The sequence below is a fragment of the Achroia grisella genome, unplaced genomic scaffold, assembly GCF_030625045.1.
Source record: "Achroia grisella isolate CSIRO2021 unplaced genomic scaffold, CSIRO_AGI_Agris_v1 utg295, whole genome shotgun sequence".
Classification (NCBI taxonomy): domain Eukaryota; kingdom Metazoa; phylum Arthropoda; class Insecta; order Lepidoptera; family Pyralidae; genus Achroia; species Achroia grisella.
Genome location: NW_026712783.1, coordinates 766,635 through 790,047, shown reverse-complemented (window position 1 = coordinate 790,047; position 23,413 = coordinate 766,635). Strand labels below are relative to the sequence as shown.

The 23,413-nt window shown below is 32.3% G+C and overlaps 1 protein-coding gene across 1 annotated transcript; it reads right to left on the bottom strand.

Annotated features, from left to right (window-relative positions):
• Window positions 1–1,399: 1,399 nt before the first annotated feature.
• On the bottom strand, window positions 1,400–22,561 carry LOC131843306 (CCAAT/enhancer-binding protein zeta). The gene is made up of 20 exons (XM_059191928.1): window positions 22,452–22,561; window positions 21,649–21,749; window positions 21,133–21,220; window positions 20,743–20,916; window positions 19,648–19,757; window positions 12,552–12,697; window positions 11,809–11,944; window positions 10,180–10,385; window positions 9,546–9,822; window positions 8,360–8,561; window positions 7,761–7,954; window positions 6,923–7,058; window positions 6,331–6,507; window positions 5,594–5,678; window positions 5,053–5,168; window positions 4,121–4,195; window positions 4,001–4,090; window positions 3,587–3,652; window positions 2,229–2,315; window positions 1,400–1,745 (listed from the first exon to the last, which is right to left on the bottom strand). The coding sequence occupies exons 1-20, from the start codon at window positions 22,465–22,467 to the stop codon at window positions 1,417–1,419; spliced, it is 2,811 nt and encodes a 936-aa protein (XP_059047911.1). The 5' UTR covers window positions 22,468–22,561; the 3' UTR covers window positions 1,400–1,416.
• Window positions 22,562–23,413: the final 852 nt, after the last annotated feature.

Sequence of the window (23,413 nt, the reverse complement as noted above, 5' to 3'; positions counted from 1 at the left end):
TCTTTTTTCACTCACAATCACAATTAATTACTTTAAAAGGGTTCTGTGGCGTTAATGTCTTTAATATAGCGTTCACAGTTTGTGTCTGTCGATATTTTTGTGTAAATATTTGTAATTTGTACGCAGCAAATGCAGTATTATACACGAACGATCACCTACACAACTACATGGATGAATAGTAATGTCAACAAACAAGAATTTCCGCAATTGTTTCTGACCATTGCGCGCGAATATTAAAATTCTATGGTGATAAATGTACAAATAATGCATTAGTTTCTCATAATAATATGACCTTTTACACACTATTTGTTAATTAATAAAGGTATTTAAGTTTATTCATTGTAACATTAAACATCAACATTAGGCAATAAGGTTGAATTTAGCATAAACAAAATACAGCAACACACAGTCCACACACCAGTGTAACCATATTCAAAATACATGTCGTGCCGAAATACAACAAGATGTGCCATAATAAAGTTTTTAAATAAATAAACTAAATTAATTAAAAAGAACATGATTGGGTTGCATAACTTGATGAAAATATTTAGATTAACACTATTAGAACGAAATCAGCTGATTTAGAGATAATATTATTATTAGTACTATAATACAATTGCGCCATCTATCTAAATTTGTCGTTTGGATTTTGTACGAGCAATGTTTTACGCTATAACATTTCGTTTTATATTTCATATTTTACCAAAATCAGTTAACATTTAGCACTTATATATTTTTTTATTATTATTTATCAATATATTTTTATAGTTGTATAACCCGAAGATTATACAGATTTTTAATGCTTACGGTATACTGTAGTCAGACTTTAATTAAAATGGTATCCAGGAGGACTCTATGGATTTCTATCTGATATGGTACATGATACTTTAACATTATTACTACCAATTGTTTTCCTTGTTGTTTATGAGACCATCACTACACGGCATCACCTGGCGAACTGGGATAGTTATCAACCAGGGTAAAGGGATTACCATGAGCTCTCATGTACATTTTTATTAATATAAATATAGTGCCAAGTATTTCGCTTCATATTCTACTCTATAAAAAGCCTCGGGTGTACCGAGGTAGATTTTATAGTTGTTTGCTATTACTATTAATTTCAGCTGTCAAAAAGCAATTTTTTTCGTGTTTCATTTGTAGGATGCGCGTTTAGGCAAAAAAATTACCGATAAGAAGTATGCAATATGTACTATGTATGGGTAATGTACATGGCAACGGTTACCACTTACCATCAGATATTTGTGTTTCAAGCGTGCATAAGCTTGGGTGATTTTTTACCATCCGTCCGTCCGTATGCTTGATTGCCACCATCGTAGTATATAGAAATAGGTATAAAACTAACACAAATAAAATTGTTTAAACATATAATATGTATTATACTACAATAACGCATTGTTAAAATTTTTTTCTTTTTCCACCTGCACCAACTGCGTTCCCGCCTTTTCTTTTCCCGCCAGTTTTCGGTCCCATTTTGTTTTTACCGCCATTTTGTTTGTTTCTATTGAAATTTTTGCTGTTATTGCCTTTTTTGTGGCCGAGAATACTTCTATTATAGCCTTTTATCCACCTATCGCGTTTATCTTCCCAAGCTAGTTGTTTTGTACTGGCGTTGTCTTTGTTTGCGACCGCCTGACTGGAGCCTTGCTTCTTGTTGGTTGCTGTCTCTTCTAGAAGCGTAGAGAATTCTTCAGCCGATGCAAAGAGTGATCCCAAGTCGTCGCCTCCTATTGAACATATCAAAAAGACAAATAAATTTATCTTACATGTACCCCATTAGGTCTAAATGACACAGGTGTGAGTTGCCACTTTAAAGTAATCCAAAACCGCGTGTAACCCATACTTATGTAAGAAATCATGATAGTGAGTTCCTAAAGTCAATAAGAATTCTTACTAGTTGTTGTTACATACCTATGTAGATACACATATGGAACAGTAGTCCATATCTGCAAGATGGCTTCAGCATTAAGAATGAAAATAATTAATATAATAAAAAAAAACTCAGGTCTTAAAGGCCTTGTCAACATCCGGTCAAAACTAAGAACCAATAAAATTCATTTCTTACATAGTATTTGTTATTAAAACATAGATGACTGAAAGTAAAGAAATTTAATGCCTCCATGGGATTCAATTTCATTACTTATTAATTTCTTATTTCTTACCTGGTGTATAAACAACACACCGGTAACAAACCATCTTATAATAAGTACCTTTCAGTTTAAGCTTAGTTCTTCCCTTCGATTTCTTTCCAGGCACATCAATATGATCGTCTTCATCACTATTCTCCAAGAGTAACTCTGTAAAAAAATACCTTTGGTGAGGGGTTTGGCTTTTAAAAGGTGCTTTAGACTTAACAAGTACAAAAATTGAATTCTTAACTTCCTTACCCATGTGAAATTTATCATCTATATATGTTATTCTAATGTATAAGCTACATTATTGTAAAGTTTCATCAAAATCAGTTCAGTAGTTTTGGCGTGAAAGAGTAACAAACATCAATCACTTTCGCGTTTATAATATTAGTAAGATTTATTGTACTTTGAATATATTATTTAAATATGTTCATTAGAAATAATGTTAAAATGGAGGACATATTACTAAAAGAGATATCTTCCAGTCAACTGGATTCAGTTGCCTAGTACCCATAGGTTCTGCTTAGTTTGGGAGTAGATGGCGTTGTGTGAATTGTACAGGGGTACTAGTATTTGCTTACACTTATAATATTTCTGTCTGTTAGAACGAGGTAATATTCTAGACTGTCAATGAAGTATGTTTGAATATTTGAAAAGAGAGTGTGTTTTGTGTTTTGTCATCTTGTCTGAGATGTATCTATAACCATATTGTATTAAATGTGTTTTTATATTATTTTATTTTGATCTATTCTACTTATTTACTTGATATAGTTACTCTGTTAACGTGAGAAGTTCAAGTATAAAATCAGAGTGTTGTGCCTACTTGTAATATTTCTGTCAACACTTGACACCCTTCCATTATTTACCTCTCCATTTAAGATATAAAATCAGTTTACTTCCCGACATAGATTTAAGTCCAGTGTAAAGTCAGTCTACGTCCCAACTCCACGTCGAATGTACGCGTTACTAATAAGTCATGTAGTACACTACCAAATAAACTTACTAATGTACAATAAATAGTACAATTATTTTATCTCTATACTCACTAGCTATATACTACAATAGACAATATATTACATAGCCTCATATACCTTATATACCTCATCACATCATACACTACAGTACAGTGATGAGCTGACACCACCAAGCTACAAATAAATATTATTTTAACATGTTAAAGACCACATTGAGAAATCTTATTTCTCAGTGACCACATTCAGAAATCTTATTCCCTAGGTGGGACCGGAATTTTTTTTATTGTTAATTACGTATATGTTTAAGTGTACAATAATATGAAGTAGACTTTATTTAACCTCTAGATTTATTTCAATTAAAGTGCCCAGGGACTCCCGGTCTCAACGTGTAAATTTACTTTCGTTGTGGAATGACTCATCGGTGGGCATGCGATCTTTAACGTGTAATACAATATAACTTACCATCTTCATCGCCAGATAAATTTGGTTCATCCTCGTCTGCCGATATGTTGAGTTCACCGTCGCTGCCTGTAATAAAACATATAATATAATTCCGTAAAAAGGCATATGGCCCGCCTGATAGCAAGTGTAGCCGACGGTAGAATCATAAAAATCATTAAGTAACTTATATTAAGTTTATTTTAATAAAAATTACTGCAATAATGTGACAAACACATCGCTCTACTTCCGATGGTCGCGGGTTCGATTCAAGCATTTCTACTCGTGAATAGAAATAATCATATTATTTCTATCGGTGTTGGTGTTTTCTATGTCTTTAAAAAGAAAATGAATTAATTGTCTAGAACCCATAACACAAGCTCTGCTTAGGTTAGTGAATTAATCACAATGTAATATGATATACAGCTTTTCTAATACCTTCATTGTTAAACTCATCACCGCCATCACCTTCGTCCTCATCATCAACATCATCGTCATCATCACTAGCGAATTGATCGTCATCGTCATCATCACTAGCGAATTGATCGTCATCGTCATTCTGGTTCTTCGATTTCTTTTGATGTTTCGTTGCCTGCATCTCTGCGAGATAGTCCAGTTCCTCGTCGGATTCAGCTGTAATAGGCAAGAAGATTGCATATTAATATTCATAACCTTACTTATTTATTTATTTTAATTCAGGCGACTTCATTTTATAGTCTTTACATAGTATAAAATAAAGTCGAATGGTCTGTTAGGATTACGAATACTAATTAGACTATTTGCTTGTGCAATAGCATATGCTGGTGGTCACTCTATTCTCCCAAATTTGAATATACATCAATCCGTATTATTGTAAACATGTACATTTTTTTGAAAAGAATACGAGCCGAAGTTCTTGTCAGTTCTTCTCATCCAGAAATCATTTCGAACTAACGGTAGATTTGACATATCATAAGAGTCTGTAATAGACCTATAATGAATAAAGATATTTCGAATTTTTAAATTTGGAGTCGCTCCCGGTATACTACCTTACAGACTAGTATATACATGGGCGTGACATCTATAGGCAATAACCAACCTAAAAAAATGTGGCCCAACACTAAAAAAAACAAATCTGATCAGCAGTACTAGAGATTATCCCGATCATCCAAAATTTTAAGTCTATAATATTAGTAGATATGATTGTATATATCTAGACAAATAAATAACACTAAGTGTTTGATTGTAATTTAAAATTAAAAGCTTTTGAATAAATGCATACGAAATTACATGTACATAAAAAAAATAAAAACCATATGTCTGTTTGTTTTACTAATCTCTGAAACGGCTGGAGAGTTTGACGGGTCTTTCACTCGCAGATAACTAATGTTATAAGGAATAACTTAGGATACTTTTATTTTATTCAACGCGGACGTAATCGTGGGTAACAACTGGTGTATAAATATATGTCCTTTACATTTGTTTTCCATAACAGTTCCTGCAATTGTTACCTTGTGGTTTCCCAGTCATTGAGTCCAGATACTGTTCGAAGTCCTCGCTGGTCACCGAATCTTTGTCACAGTCATCATCATCAGACCCTTGTACATCACGACGCATCTTCAGGAAACTAAAGTTGTAAACGGAAAGTGTTTAATAATAATTTCAACTGACTGTAAAAAATGTGAAGTATATTTTTTTTAGACCCGGACGCAAAATTTAGAGGTATTACAGTTTGTCTTGTATTTGTGTTTTCGTCTCCAAAACAAATGGACCGATTATGAAGGGATTTTGTTTGTATGAAAGCTGAAGAGAACGAGATGGTTCATAAGAACCAAACAGAATAATGTAATTCTATTTCTACCTATTCTAATGTTGGCTGGTAGAGAATGCCATGTGGAATTAAGCTCGCCTCATGTTTACGTGTTTTTGTACAATAAAGATTTTTTTTTCACATACATTTCTTTTCTATCTGCAATCAGGCTGTGTTTTTGTACAATAAAGAATTAAAAAAAACTTTACACGTAAATTTCATAATGACGAATGCATACTTACTCATAGAGGAACAGCTCATCAACAGGTATCTTGGAGACATCCTCGTTCAAGTACGTCGAAGAACTCACAGGTAAGCTTCGAAGACCTGGAAATAAACAGAAGCATCCAGGAGTCAGATTAATGATAAGATATGTTTTAAATTATATATTTATAATGTAGGAGAAGGATGGAAAGAATTAGTTGGAAAGATAAAGTAGGAAATGAAGAAGTATTATACAGGGTGAAATAAAAAAGGCAGATATTGAATACTATAGAAAATAGGTGAGGAAAAATGTTAGGACAGTTGATGTTCCGCGATGGATTTATGAAAATGATTATTGAGGGAAATACAGAAGGCAAGAGGGGGAGGGGAAGACCAAGGTACAGTTACATCAACTAAATTAAAGACAAAATTGGTGTCGTGTCGTACCAATATTTAAAGAGCATGATGGAAGATTATTGAAAGCGGCTAGAGTTCCACCGACAAGTGTGGCTTTTAAATGATGAATAAATGATTTACAGAGGTAGATTTTGTGCAGTCGCAAGTTCACCAGGAATTAACAAGGTTGCTTTCCATAGAGAGCCACCTGGAGTTGGTACATTTTCAAATAGCAAGCGGCCCACAATTCCCCATTCCCCCCTCCCCTCCCCAAGAAGCTGTGTTTGAACAAAGACATATACAGAACATACTATCTTTTGTAATATTCTTAATGCCGCTATTTAAAAATGTTGCCATATTAAAAAAATTTGTATCTCACCTTTGGCAGTATAATTTTTCCTAACAGCGAACTTGGGATGCGAACCCTTGACCTTCTTTAATTCCATCTCGTCATCCTTCTCCACCCGTTTCTTAGGGTTCTTAAACACGAAGCGATCCAGGAACCGAATACCGGAGAAGTCTTTCAAGGGGTCACCACTGTACTGGATAATTTGTTCTACAATAAAAAAGTAATGGAAATAATCATTACTCAAATAAACTTAATTTAAACACTTTTGAATAGACATTTTTTTTATTCTACTATTCATTAGCAACGCAGGCTCCTCACTTCACAAGATTGTTAATAATTATTTTATTTAAAATAATTACTTACTAACTGTGCCCGAGGTTTCCTCGTGAAATTTATAGCCTATTGTTGTTATGTTATTCTGATATATAGCTATATTGTAATGTCTCATCAAAATCCGTTAAATAGTTTTTGCGCGGAAGAGTAACATTCAACCATACTCACAACCTTTCGCGTTTATAACATTAATTCTTATTAATATTATCTGTAAATATTTTTTTACGTAATCTTTTAAATAAAAAATTACATTACAGATCGAGCTTATGTGTGTAATAATGAAACGTACCGTTCAGGATTTTCTCAGTGAACAGTTTGACGGTGGGATGGCAGTGTTTGGCCAGGGTCACCAGTTCAAGATACGCCGTGCAGCCGACGCCAGCGAACGCTGGATTCCTGGCGTGTGGGTTGTACTCTGTTATTATCTGTAATATAAATAGAAATAATCTTCATTCAAATAAACTTAATATAAACACTTTTGAATAGTCACATTTTTTTTATTCTACCACTCATTCAGGACGCAGACTCGGCATAAGAGCGAACAAGAAACTTGTGTGTTGCTCTTTTAAATAAATGTTGTCCTAAGTAAATACATATTAACAGGGATTAGGCATGCAACAATCAACATAGAAAGCACTACACACTCAATCTTGCAATCTGTATATTATTGTTAGCGCTATGAATTTTAAGTTAGAATTTTCTATAAAAACATTATTGCCATTTATAAACTCTTCATTTATTTTTTAAAGCTAGACTTGAAAGATCGTTTTGATCGGCGCGATCTCCTCAGGATCTAGTATACTTTTCAAAGGAAGCGACGGTTACCACATACCATTCCAATAATATAAACATATTTATATTTGACATTATAAAAGCAATACTGTTTGTTTTCATATATATATAATAATATTCGAACAATTCACACAGCGCCATCTAGACCTAAGTTTAGCTAGCTAAAGCTTGTTTTATTATAAATATTGTTATATTATATCTATTTACTAGATAACGGATAACAGTACAAATGTTTTTGACGTGCGAGGAATCGAACCCACGACGATCAGAAGTAAGGCGTGTGCTAAACTAGACCACCAAGGCCGTCACAAGAAACTTTCGGTCGGTTCACTTACCCTGTCCATATTGACCGTCTTCTTAAGCTGTATTTTGGCTTCCTTCTCCTTGTCCTTGTCCTCTTCTTCCTCTTGACCTTCGACCTTCACTCTGGCGTGGTACCAACTCGCCACAGCCGAATGCTTTCGCTTTTTAGGCTTTATGTTCCCTTCCTCATCAATTTTCAGGTCTACATAATTTTCTTCATCATCTTCTGTAATATTAAACAATATTAATAACCCTGAACAATATACACAGCGCCATCTAGTCCCAAGATAAGCAGAACTTGTACTATGGGTACTAAACACTTTTTTTTTATATACATCTATAGAGTTAAACAAAATTTTAGTGTTTGTAAATTCAAATTAACAGCTTTTCACTAAATGTATATGAAAGTATATCTCTATATACTTACATAAAAAAAAAAAAACAATCTGTCTGTCTGTTCTTGCTAATCTCTGAAACGACTGGACCGATTTTGACGAGACTTTCTCTCGCAGATAACTAATGTTATAAGGAGTAACTTTTAATTTAGATATTTTATTAGTCTTAAAACTCAGACGAAGTCGCAGATAACAGATAGTGTGTAATATAAATTGAAACAAAGCACTGAACTCACCCAACAAAAGATCCTTTTTGTCACCATGCAGAAGGTCGACTTTCTTCTGTACCACTTTTACCTCATCATCTTGCTTTATGTTTGTTGTATCATTCAATTCTTCTACAGTATCCTCTACATCTTCTTTGTCGCCATTTTCATCAACTATTCGATCTTCTTTTTCTATTCCATCTATATCTAATTCAGATTCATCTTTCACCTCCTAGAAATTATAAATAAATAATGTTCTGAAACAACTTGTTAGCAAAGCAAAGCACCTTTGAGTCGAAGTTCATGAGAAACTAAAAATAAAGGTCGTAACGATAGTCAAGATCCAGCACTGAATATTTGTCATCTCACACATGATAATTCTAGCGGAATTAAATAGTGATATGGACTTCCGCAAAATAAACTCTAATTCGTTTAAATCTTATTAATATTACTAGCCGTATTCGTGATTGGGTCCGCGTGGAATTCAGTTTTATTTTTCTAAAATAAAAGTAACCTAAGTTACTCTTTATTACATCAGCTACCTGCCAAAAAAATCCCGTCAAAATCGATCCAGCCATTTCAGAGATTAGCCGGAACAAACAGACAGACAAACAAATATTGTAAAAAATGTTATTTTGGTGTATGTACCGTATTTATTTTCATATGCATGTAGTATAAAACGGTTATTTCAATATTACAAACAGACACTACAATTTTATTTATATAGATAGATATATCGTTTATTTGTTTGTTACTAGTCACACACATAACATGTTCATAAGAATATAAAATACATAATACAACATAAGATTTATAAAATTGTGTTATGTGTGATCTGTAGCAATACAATGTGTAAAGGTAAACGCGAAACTTTGTGAGTTTCGAAAAAACTACTGAACGACTTTTTATGAAACATTACAGTAATATAGCTTACACATCAGAATAACATATAGGATATAAAATTCACGCGGGTGAAACCGCGGGCACAGCTAGTATGATATATTCTTTAATGGGACCACTATTAAAAGTAGTCTAATAATACTGGCTTCTGTCATACGGCTAATGCTAGTTCAGAAGCCAGGACTACACATAAATACTGAAAGAATTGATATTGTCTGGAATGTGTACCTATTGTATAAATAATATTGTAACGATCCTTCTGAATTTAATAAAGATTATTATTATTATTAAAAAAAAAAAATTTAGTTTACATCACCTCTTTAATTTCCTTTTTAGTCCACTGCAACATGCCAGTAGCTGACCCACTTTTCTGTCCGTCTTTCAACACCTGAGATATCAAAAACAGCATGCCACAAGCCTGCGCCGGGGTCATATAACAGCAGAGCTGCAGTAAGCGCTTTACGAAAGCGCTGACGCGGTCAATATTTTTATCTTGACGCACAGACTTGTAGACCAGTGAGAACAAAAGCGCTGAATGTGTTGTGCTGAAGATGTCAGGATTTGTTAGTTTACGGTAGAGGGCGGTGTAGTATCTGTAATAGAAAACGCTCTTGTCAAGATTTGGCACTTACAATTTCAAGTCATACAAGTCACCGATACAGTAAATCTCTCCTCCGATCGATCCTTCGTCTAATTCAAACGTGGATCAAAGTTACGATGGCCTGAGCCGAGGTTCGAAACCCTAGGGGCTCTCAGACTGGCGTTGCTCCATAAGTCTTTTCGCGGGTTTGGAGTGTTATGTGCACTCGCTCCCTCGAGTTTAGTCTGAGGGCACCTCTAGGAGTTCGAGCCTCGGCTCAGACCGTCGTAATTTCGATATCCGTTTGAATTGGACGATGGATCGATCGAGGGGGCAACCTTTGTCTTCTTTGCTATAAAAAATCACTTACCTATCTGACGTGCCTTTACTCGCATCACTGATGTGAAATAGCAATGCAAGCGCATGTATCGCTATATTCATACTGGCTAAATGCACTAGTTTGTGTATAGCATTTATATGTTCCGGGGTCTGAGCCAGCCTGTCTTTATCTGCAAATGGGTATGCACGCTTAACTCCTGTCAGTATAGCAGACATCAAACGAGAATCGATATCACCCTGTAATAAGAAAAAAATTATAATTATAACACACAATACACAAATACACATAACATACAAACCATAATCTCAGATAAACTTTCAAAATACCAAGATCTTGCAATAGAAGTTAAAACACATGACATGTAACAATTGTACATATTGTATAGGTATCCAACATACTCAAAGATAGTTTGCAAACGCTGAACATTCATCCTACTAGTGGTAAATAAAAAACAAATTGTTATGACTATTCAAAAGTGCTTAAATTAAGTTTATTTGAATAAATGATTTTCTATTCTATTCTATTCTATTCTATTCTACTAAATCTGTTACAAATAACAATACTAAATACCTGCCGCATTTCTAGAAAATTTTTGACTTCCTCTATAATAACTTCCTCACATTCCGCAACCTCTGACACGCTTGGCAAGGGCCGTAGAATAGAATAGAATAGAAAATCATTTATTCAAATAAACTTAATTAAAGCAGTACTTTTGAGTAGTCAACAATTTTTTTTAATCTACCGCTTATTCGGAAAGCTGTCTCATCACAAGAAGAATAAGCAAGAAACTTGTGTGTTGCTCCAACCAGCACTAATTCATTTAGGCTCAAATATAAAAACACAATACGATTAAATCAGTCGTAGTGAGTAATAAGAGCAGACCAGTCCCTACAAGCAGCACTCGTTCACGAGTATGGCGGATGAGCCAGCCATTACTGCGCTCGACCACCGTGTGTGAGTATTACTTTCTTTTATAACAAATGAAAGAAGAGAAAAAAAAGTAACAATAATAGATAGGTTGACTGGTAAAGAATGCCATTAGGCATTAAGTCCTCTATGCATTCATTTTTGTGTACAAAAGAATAAATAAATATTTATTTATCTTATGTACATAAATTCTCGTGTCACAGTTTTCGTTCCCATACTCCTCCGAAACGGCTTGACAGATTCTCATGAAATTTTGTGAGCGTATTGAGTAGGTCTGAGAATCGGCCAACATCTATTTTTCATCCCCCTAAACGTTAGTAGGGTAGTCCACCCCTAAATTTATTTTTTATTTTTTAGACAATATTTTTATTGTCTATTTTTTTATGATACAACATACAAAAATACATACAATCCTAAATTTTCAACCTTCTATCATCAACCCCTATTTTTTTATAGCGTTATTAATTTATATGGCAAAACAACGTTTGCCGGGACAGCTAGTTTCTTTATAAATATTATATTTTATTATAAATAGAACCGCGACCATCGGAAGTAAAGTATGTAATCTAAACCACTGCACCACCGAGGACGAATCTTACCGACCGTATCCTGTAACTCGAGCTCTGCTTAAATTGGATCTAAATGGTGCTGTGTGAGTTATCAAAAAAATCAACCTTTATAAAAGTGTACGTCGTTTATTGCATTGAACCATAAACAAAACAGTTGCCTTACCTTTTTAATGGAGGCCTTGAAGAATGAGAAGTATATCTTAATAAGGTTCTCCGCAATCTTGGAGTCGTCCTTGCCGAGGAAGAATTGGTTCAGAAAGCACACACCGTAGTATTGCGCTCGTGGAGAAATATTTGATCTGGAAAAAATAGAGTAAAACAATCTTTATTCAAATAAACTTTAATTTAAGCACTATTGAATAATAATAATAAACATTATTGTGCACATAGATATAAATAGATATAAAAATACAATAAGAAAAACAGTAACAAAAGGCAGCTCATCGCTATAAGCACTTTTTTATAGAAAACCTGAAAGATAGTACTAAAGTACACAGAAAAAGATGGCACACATTAGGCACTACAGTTATTATACTAGTAAATATACACATATAATATAGGTACAAATATATATATAAACTTGCACATATACATACATAAATACTGCATGTTGGAAGGTTTTGAATACTTATATAACTCTTTACTTAGAATGCACCGCAGATTAGGAAAGCTGTCTCATCACAAGAAGAACGAGAAAGAAACTTGCGTGTTGTTCTTTTAAATAAATGAAACATGTTAAAAAAATATTAAGCCAGCCCATAATAATATATATAGTAAACACCCAGACCGATGCAAACTATCATACTTATGAATACATATGTTTGTATCGTGAGAAAATCGGGAATCGAACCCGCGATTGTCGGAGTGTGCTAAACCGCTAGACCACTGAGACCGTTCAATAATTACCTGAAAAGCATTTTCTCAATCTCTGCCAGTACCACCGCCTTCATGTTGGGATGATTGTACAACAACTGGCAGAGATGATATATCACTTTTGATGAGACAGCCTGCGACGGATCACCCAGTTTGTTGATAATGTTCGTCAACAGCATCTGAAAATGGAATTGAGTGATATTCTTTTAGTTAAATTCGTCGATATAGACTTTGTAAAAAGTCGTCAAATAAAATAAAATCAAACCGAAATAAATAATAATTTATTCATGTAGGACATTTTAGAACAGAAAACACGTTTCTTGCTAGTTCTTGTGATGAGACAGATTTCCGAATAATAAAAAAATAACTATGACTATTTTAAGTTATTGATTTAGGTTTATTTCAATACTCAATAAATGCAATAAATATTGAGTATTGAGTATTTGAATAAAGAATTTATTTTATATTCGAAAATAGGGGCATTGAGAAAACAGCAAATGTAATTTTAAAACAATACAAATACAATGTATATTGTTCAGATCTATACAAATAATAAAATTGGAGTGTCTGTTTGTAATATTGAATTTTTTTATTACATGTATATCAATATAAATAAGGTACATACACCAAAATAACATTTAATAAAATTTTTGTCTGCCTGTTTGTTCCGGCTAATCTCTGAAATGGCCGTACCGATATTGACGGGACTTTTTTGGCAGGCAGTTGATGTAATAAGGAGTAACTTAGGCTACTCTTATTTTAGAAAAGTAAAGTAGAATTCTACGTGGACAGTTAGTTAATAAATAAATAAACAAATAGGGTTGTTAGCACTGGCGTATAAGTTGAACAGTATTACGAGTCGGAAGCAAACGAAACGAACTAAAACAATGAACAAATGTCGCCAGACATTTTCGAACTATATTATCAGATAAGTAATAATCACCGGCACATAAAAAAAGGTACCAGTGCTTCAAAAATTTTATCAGAAGTGGGATAAGCCCTTAGGGCTTAAAGGGACTCTACGCACATTTAACCTCTTAGATTCAGCGAAATCGAAAACGTAGCGAGTTTTAATTTTATCACAGCGCCATCTAGTACGCAGTGGATTAAACTTTCTCGCGAGTTGTTTAGTTCTGCTTCTGTTATAATAGCATCCTAAAGAGAAAAGAGCGCCCTCTGTCGTAATTTTTATGAGTAACATTCTGTTACGAGCTCTGGGGCCGTATTATGAACTCTTATTCCCATTCAGTTTACGGCTTAAACTGAACTGCCTGGCGATTTCGTATTACGAACGCTATTAAAGTCAAGTCATTTACAGCTGAACGTCTTCTGCCCGAAAAAACCGGCTATTTCGTATTATGAGCGTTTCATTTGACAGATCTAAGCGGACGCAACTGTCAAAAAGACCGTTTAAAAACAATTCAGTTTACGGTGGCTTCATATTAACTTTTATAGAATTGTTTTCTAATTTATAGCTTCATTATTGTAATTTGGTTATTATTTCTATTTTTATGTCAGTTTTTATTATGTTTATAACATGTTTGTGCAGTTATTTCGATTGTTTTTGTTTCGTTTTAATTTTAATTATGTGTGATGAACTCGAAGTATTTTTTTGGAAATGTGTGCATACGAAAAAGACAAAAAGTGAAAAGACGGCGATTACGCGACCAATCCAATAAAAATGAACAATTTAGAAAACGTTATAATCTAAATAAAGATTTGGTGTGTAATATGCGTGCGAACTCATATGCCGGTATCATCGAAATTTACAGACCTACCAGTGGAAACTAAGGTATAATGTATTGTAATTATTTCACTAAATCACTAGCTGACTATGTCAGGTTTTAGTATTATTATTTATGCTACAGGCATATTTATCAACGGATCTATTAGTGATATTGCTGTTCATTCTTTCGCACAGCCAATGGCAAATAACGTCGATTTATTGCATTTACCCAACATCCAAAAGTAAATACATATATAAAATTCCAAGGACATCTGAGTAAAGGATAGATAATAAATATTCAAAGGTATCTATTTCTATACAATTAGCAAATCTATGAGTACCATGTAACATACCATATGATATAGTGATAATATATATGGTAAAATGTATGCATACAAGTAAAGCCTAGAAAGCAAGTATACAAGTATACAACAGTCTGATGATGTATTCTCTCCGACTTTCTCCGAAAATTAATTAAATTAAATTAATTATATTTATTTTATAATTGGAATTTAATGCTGGGTGTATTGGGCTGTATACTGTACATAATTGTAAATAAAGAGATATTACTGTAGAAAACAATACCATTCATTAAATATATAATTGGTAAGTGAAATATAAATTAAAAGAGATGTTTAATAATATAAGCACTTTTAATATCTTTTTTTAATATAATTATATAAATTAAGAATATTAATTATTAATAATGATTATACATCTCTAAAGCTACTTATATATACACAATAAATTGTTTACTTAAATATATATATAACACTTAGACATATGTTTCAAATAATCTTCATCATGTAATTAATCTGGAAAAAAATTTAGGTTAGTAATGCTGACATGGAGATTATAAGTGTGGATGCCAACTGGAACTTATATACTCATGACATTTGGGCAAACCAGAGGCATTAATGCAACATCTAGAAAGATCTTAAAGAACTGGAATAAATCTTATGATTTCTTTTAAATAAAAATTTTATTATGAAACTACAAAAATCATTAAATCTAAGCCTAAACTAATATATTTAGAAACATAGTTATTTATCAGCACTAACAGTTATTGTGCTGTATTTTTAATGAAATAATACTTTTTGTAAATAAATATTAATATTATAGTATATAATATGTTGTTTTTTTTTTTAGGAGATCGGGATATGCTTTAGAGAAGTATGCTAAAATGCTATACCAGGACCACAAGAAGCATATTACACTCAAGAACATGGAATATCATTGAGAAAGCACAATTGGGCTTCTAGATTTAGATCTCTACATGTACTTTGAGCTCTTATAGAGAATGATCTAGCTACAACAACTGACAGAGATGATATATTAGTTGTGAACTAAGAAATTGAAACATTTATAAATAATAATATTGTTAATAGCTCAATGTTTTAATTATTTGTTTTTATAATAAATGATATAGGTACATTATTTATGTCTTTTATTGGTAGTTATAATTAAAGGGATATGATATTTTTATTATATACTAGTTATTATAGTTATTACCTATGACTTTGTCCATATGGCATACCTAGTTTTTGTTAAAATAAATAAAATATCTCAAATAAAAGCAACTTTATTCATTTACACAACATTACATATGACAGTGAAAGTATCCTATTTTTGGTCCATGTTTCAAAGATTTTCAAGAACAAACAAACGGACAGACAAATATATTTTTTTTAATGTCATTTACCTTATATATGTATGCATTTACTGAAAAGCTGTTGTATGGTGAACTTCAAAATTACAAACAGATACTTCAATTTATTTGCATAGATACATGTATTTCAGATTTAATTTCCTAAAATGATATAAATTAAAATTAGATTGTTCATTATAACAAAAATAACAATCCTTTCCAGTCTTTAAAACCCCCTTTTCCTAAGGAGTTTTTTGTTAGCGATGTATATCAATATAAATACTCACACAAGCGATTGGTATAACTTTTATTAAAATTTTTCCCTCTGTCTGTTTGTTCCGTCCCATATAATTTCAAATTACCGGTACGATACACGACGTTGGCGAGAGGTTTCAGTCCGTGATCTACAATTTAGTTAGATAAATATACAAATATAAAGAGTTAAATATTTGCATCATTTTAAAAAAAACATTACTAAGAAAATGTTTGGAATACTTACGTTACATTAGGTATATTTTTCACAATAATTGAATTATTAAATTTAACTTGCGTATAAAGTCATGGAAAGGCTAAGTTTCAAATTGTACATTAAAATCAGAATTAAGTACTTTGCGCGGAATTTTAAGTAGATGCACAAAGTTCGTTTGGATATTACAATGAAAATATTTTTTACAAATAAATCCGAATTATTAAAAAAGACAATAAAACTGTCTGGAATATTTTTGTATATTACACAAATTCTACCATTGTATCTTAATTACTGTTTTCTATATTTAATTTACATTTATTTAATTAATATTTTGTTCAAAAAGTGATACACAAAAACTCAACGAACGTTTTAACGAATGTTTATCCGAACGCAGCGCGAGAAAATCCACTAACCAGCCAGAGACAAACTATCCAGGCAGAATACGGTTTGAATTTGGACCCTCATAATACGAAAAAGAACAATTCAGTTTAAGGCCGTAAACTGAACTGCCTGGAAACTGACTGGATTTTAAAGAGTTCATAATACGCCCCCTGATATGGGACTTTAAAACTAAAATCAATTTAGGGTTGTGTGTTTTTTAATGCCACATTATAAAAAATGGGAAAAAACCGACCGATTGTATATGTATAATATTTAAATAGATAGTCGATTCTCAAACCTACTGAATATGCATATAAAATTTTATACATATCATTATATATATAGGTAGATAGCAAACTAATGAGCACCCGGGCAAAACCGAGTGATTGTATATATATATGTACAATAATATTCACCGACATATATATATGCCGGTGACATAAAAAATTACCATCATAACGATGGATTAGCAATAAAAAAAAATTGCTGATAACAATTTATATCTATCATATATACCTAGTATCAAATCGAAACGTTAGCCAGTTTTAACTTTATCACAGCTCCATCTAGTATTAACTACTGTAAACTTTGCTACAGCAAATAAAACTGTCGCGAGTAACGTCACTAGTAATGAACTAATATGTCGTTATTTTGGAATTTTTGTAGTTACTGTTTTTTAATCTAATTGGAATTAATTTAAACTAACAAACTGTCCGTCTATCTGATGGTAAGTGATAACCGTCCCGTATACACATAAACAGCACTACAGACATCACGTTATCATATTACCACTCATGCGTCTCCATTCCGGACGACTACGTTACCTGCATACCCTCATATACCGTAATTTCACAGTTTAATCTCCACTCTTCAACCAAAACACAGATTAAAAATGGGCTGCCAAGCAGCAAGCATCACTTTTTATATGTTATTTAACATTATTAATATTAAATTAAATAAATTTATTGCATAGATGTGGTTTGGTTTAATAATGGTTTAACAAAATGGTCCTAGCTGAACCGTGAAAAGTTGTTTTGCCATATAAATTAATAACGCTATAAAAAAAATAGGCGTTGATGATAGAAGGGTGAAAATTTAGGGTTGCATGTATTTTTAAAGACATATTATAATAATATAATAAAATAAAAAATTGTCCAAAGAATAAAAAAAAAGTTAGGGGAGAACAACTTATCATTTAGGTGTATGAAAACTAGATAGTAGCCGATTCTCAAACCTACTGAATATGCATATAAAATATCATAAAAATTGGTCAAACCGTTTCGGAGGAGTATGGTAACCAACATTGTGACACGAGAATTTATAAGATATCTTATTTAGGTGCACATTAGTATAAATAAATTCACAAACTAATGAGCACCCTGACAAAACCGAGCGATTGTATATGTATAATATTCACCGACATATATGTCGGTGACATAAAAAATTACCATCATAACGATGGATTAGCAATAAAAAAAAATTGCTGATAACAATTTATATCTATCATATACACCTAGTATCAAATCGAAACGTTAGCCAGTTTTAACTTTATCACAGCGCCATCTAGTATTAACTACTGTAAACATTTCTACAACAAATAAAACTGTCGCGAGTAACGTCACCAGTAACGAACTAATATATCGTTACTTTGGAATTTTTGTAGTTACTATTTTTTTATGTAATTAAAATTAATTGAAACAAACAAATATTGAGAAACAAAATAGTATATTAAAATGAGAAATAGAAATATAAATGCTAAATATAAAAGACGGTAATTATTTCAGATTCCGCTTTTGAGTGATTACTCTCAATTTCGGTAAGGTTAAAGGAGTCGACAATACCACTAGAACAAAAGAGGTGCAATTAAAAGAATAATATACCTTGTACGTGACTACTTTTGTTCCCTAATACCCGTAGCTTTGTTTAACAAAGCTGTAATTACGATTTCGGGGGTAGTCATGGAATAGTAAGTAATAATTAATAAGGCTACTAGACAAACAAACAAAAAAAAGATTCAGCCAAGAATACGATTAGAATTTATTGATTGTTTAAATAAACCTCTTTATTCAAATAAACTCAATACAAGCACTTTTGAATAGTCATATTTTTTATTCTACCACTCATTCAAAACAGATTCATCACAAGAACAATGAATAAAAAACTTATGTGTTGCTCTTTTGAATAATGTTTTTGTTAATGTTTTTTTTTAATAAATTTATGGTTAACATAGAACCGCTACACACTATTCTTAGTGCAATCAGATAATACTGTTAGCTTTATGTTTTTTTTTTACAAAAAAAATATTATAATTTACAAACTATATTAATACACACTATAATACTTAAACAATTACGCGTTACGCAACTATAAAATTAAAAACAAGTTTATTACATTCGTCGTATGCTGTAATTTTATGTACTTCAGTCTAATTTTAAGTTACTAGAATAGAATAGAAAATCATTTATACAAATAAACCTAAATTAATCACTCTTGAATCGTCATAACAATTTGTTTTTTATCTACCACTCGTTCGGAAAGCTGTCTCATCACAAGAAGAACGAGCAAGAAACTCGTGTGTTGCTCTTTTAAATAATCCTTGTAAGTTTACATTTACAAGTCGAAACGTGTGAATACAAACTACCTACCATCACAAATTTTTTGAATCAAATATATACAATAAGATTATATCAGTCGTAGTGATAAGAGCAGACCAGTTCCTACAAGCAGCACTCGTTCACGAGTATAACGGATGAGCCAGCCATCACTGCGCTCGACCATATTTTAGGGAGCCCAATGAGCCGGCCCACCACGCCGCCACATGTCTGGACATTTTAGTGAGCATGACTACTCATTCCACTCGACCACGTCACTGCTACATCTTCTAGTTTATATTCTCAATTCTTACCTTCTCTCTTTCTGGATGATGCATCAGTAGATATGACATTGCGCTGACTGCTTTCTCCTTGTTCGCTTCAACTGAATCATGAGCAAATTTGTTTAAGGCCTCCACATAAGCTGGAAATGAATTTTACATTATTATTTACATTATAAATTGCCTTTACTCATAAGCTTGCTTATTCACGTGTGAATTGGCTTTACGCAGGAAAGAATGTTCATGTAAACAACTATCTTTATACGTTTCATTCTTTCATGCGTGACTTAGCGCGGGGCATTTAATTTTTTTTCACTCTTTCGTGCGTATTTGCCCGTATATAACATGTACTTTCACTTTGTTTTAAAATTGTATATTTCATATCACAGATTTTATTTTCCAAGGACACAATTAAGTTTTACAAATTATCAATAACTCTACAATTGTCTTTGCTTCATAGTCAGATGTCAGCTATATTGCAATGATAATTAATGATTAAACAAAAAAAACGAGAAACGCCGCGCGCGTCGCTATTCGCGCATTCTTTAATCGTGTGTGCTTTGGCCCCGCTTTTTGTAATAATTATCATTCAAAATGGGCGATATCAGACTAGGGAGCAAAGACAAATCAAATCATTACAGGATATTTTAGCCGTTTATGAACATAATTTTTTTGGTATTAACATTTTTTCTCTACTGTAACATACAGGGTGTACCAGAACTCAACGTCAAGTCAAAACGGGGTGAGAGGATTGATTGTAACCACCATGAGAAAAATCTGATAAAAAATCTATACCATGTAGTTTGAAAATTATGGGCATTTAAGAAAAACCTAGAAATTTGGGCGACTCCTAAACTACTGAACCGATTGCAAAATTGATTTGCACATTGTGTGCAATTTGATCCAACTCGAAAGATAGGATAGCTTATATCTTAATTTATAGTCGCAATATTATTTTATTCTAGAATCTTGGCCACAATTTCGAACTACATGGTATAGATTTTTTTTCTAATTTTTCTCATGGTGGTTACAATCAATTTACCTTCCTTTTAAATCACTAACTATATATATATATATATATATAAATACACAATACGCAAGAGTGTTACATTACAGATAAATACTTACTTCCGTAAAGTTCCTTCAGCTGATCTTCATAGTACCACAGCTTCAATATGTTCCTCTTAGCCTGCTTGTTACCTGATGTCATTTCATCCAGATGCCCCAGTGGATGCTGCTCGAAGGTACGCAGCTTCACATTTGGAACCAGTAGCTCTGATACAAGCAATTCTGACAGTGCATCTGAAAATGAGACAGAACTTTTTGTAAGCTTTGCTTATTTTTTTATTTTATTAAATCAAGTAAAAAATAATTTCTTCATGTAGGACAATTAAGCCGATCAGTAACTATGGAGGAGCATGGTAACTAACATTGTGACACGAGAATTTTATGTATAAGACATGTATATAACAGAAATAATATACACAAAATCATGTAAAAAAAATTGTATATACTCACCAATAATTATAATACCATCCTTTTTCTTTGCAGGCTTTACACTGTTAACTAAATTCCTCAGTGCCGTCATATTGTATAATGGATTGTCCTGGAAAAATGCATAACATAATAAAGAAGTACTGTAACCAAAGGTTGTCACTGTTATACCTTTTAGGCTTCTAGGAATAAATAAAAAATACTCACATTGTCTGTAATTAATATTATTACTTTATGATATAAGTCTTTATCTTTAAAGTACATAACGGATTTTGATGCAGTCCTTAACAATAATTACGAGGAAGGTTTATATGTATAATACATGTACACCTGTGCAAAGCCGGGGCAGGTAGCTAGTTACATTACAAATAGTTTTTAAATTATGCAATAGATTTTAATACAGTTTTTAGCAATAGTAACGAGTGATTCAAGAGGAAGGTCTATATGTATAGTATATATAGACCCGCGCGTAACCGGGTCGGGTAAGTTATATTAAATACAAAGTATAAATATAAATACAAGTATAAATTAAATACAAACTTGTATCAATATTGTGGCGGCCGCAACCCTATCTCCAATTGCACCCTTGTTGAGCAGTGTCCTCGCCCACTGGTAGTCAGATGAACCACTCCTGTTTGACTCTGAAATTCAGCATCACATCCCTAATGATTATTTTATCTTTGATTTGATTGATTGAATGGCATATAAGCTCATGGCTGGCTAAATTGCGTACCTAATAGAAATCATCGCCTATACACAGTTCTTCCTACATAAAGAGAAAAACTTAAAAAGTAGAAATATGATTTAAGAGACGAGCCTATGGCCGATGACAAGGTGTGAGTAGATAATGTAATGAGGAAGTACATTACATAAAAGATAATAATAATCTCAAGACAATACACACAGCGCCATCAAGACCTAAGTTAAGCTAGCTAAAGCTTGCATTATGGGTACTAGATAACTGATACAAATACATAGATATAATAAATATCTGTAATTATCCTAGAATCCATTAATTTATTTATAGTCCTAAAGACAACCTACATGAAAGCTGGGTACATAGCCAAAAATAATAATAACTTTATTTAATTTCAATTAATTTCTTTTGAATTAGAATAAAGTTATTACTTTATTATAAAAAAAATTACTGGTTAAAAAGATTTAAAAACTTTCCATACAAATTGCATAGGGAATTTGTTTAGATTTATAGATATTATGCCTGTACATCCTCTTGGTATATCTTTTATCTATCTACAATCAGGTGGGCCATATCCTTGTTTCCTATTTCAATTACATTAAACAAAATTGTTGTGCCATAGTAACTATTATAAATTGTTACATACTCGTCTCATAAGCCATAGTGTCCCCATGGAGAGCACTATTAGCCTCTTTTCTCAGCTGCTCCACTTGTTCTGTTGGTATTGTTTTTGTGGCAACATTTGGTTCTTCAGGCACCTGAAAATGACCACACAAAGAGAATTAATGAAAGATAAGTAGTGATTGATTTTTTGTACTTTGTATTACTTAAGCATTTATCCAATTTTGTGACTTTAGTAAATTGTTCTCCTCCATGTTACTTAATGATTCATTCAGTATTTATGTAACTTTTGTCAGTTGTTCTGAATACACCAGCAAAGGTAAAAAGTAAAATCAAAGTCATATTATAAAAATTGTCTGCATGGGTATATTAGTCGTCAACTATTTCAGCCACCAAGCTTTGCTTAGGAAGCTGTGTTTCAGTGTAGGAACAGACTAAGCTGTCAAATTACAGGATAAAAGGCATGTCATCTTAGTCCACTGAGTGTTACAGTTGTATGATGCAGATTATGTAGTTAAATTACAGGATAAGAGTCATGACATCATAATCTTCTAAGATGCAATAAATGAGTTATATTCTAGGTGACACATGAAAATTCCCATATTGCCGTCCATGTACCATTTACCAACAGTAGGACTAACAGTTTTAGTGTCAATTTAAATTATATAAATAAAAATTGTTTCCAATAAAGAAAATTTTTGTATCTCTGTAATTCATATTAATATCTTAATTAATTTAAAAAATTAGACGCATATTTACCTATGTAGTATGTGAAGTTATTATTTATGCAAATAAAACAGATATAAATTATAATATGACCGAAGTCACTGGCAAATCTAGTATGAAGTTTGCATTTCTTGACTCTATGTTTCAACAATGTTATACAATTGATCCGAACATGGTTCTAAAATTGTAAAAGGACATCTATTCTCTACTTTATCTATTCTCCACTTAACCTATTATTTATGAATTAAGCATGTTTAAGTT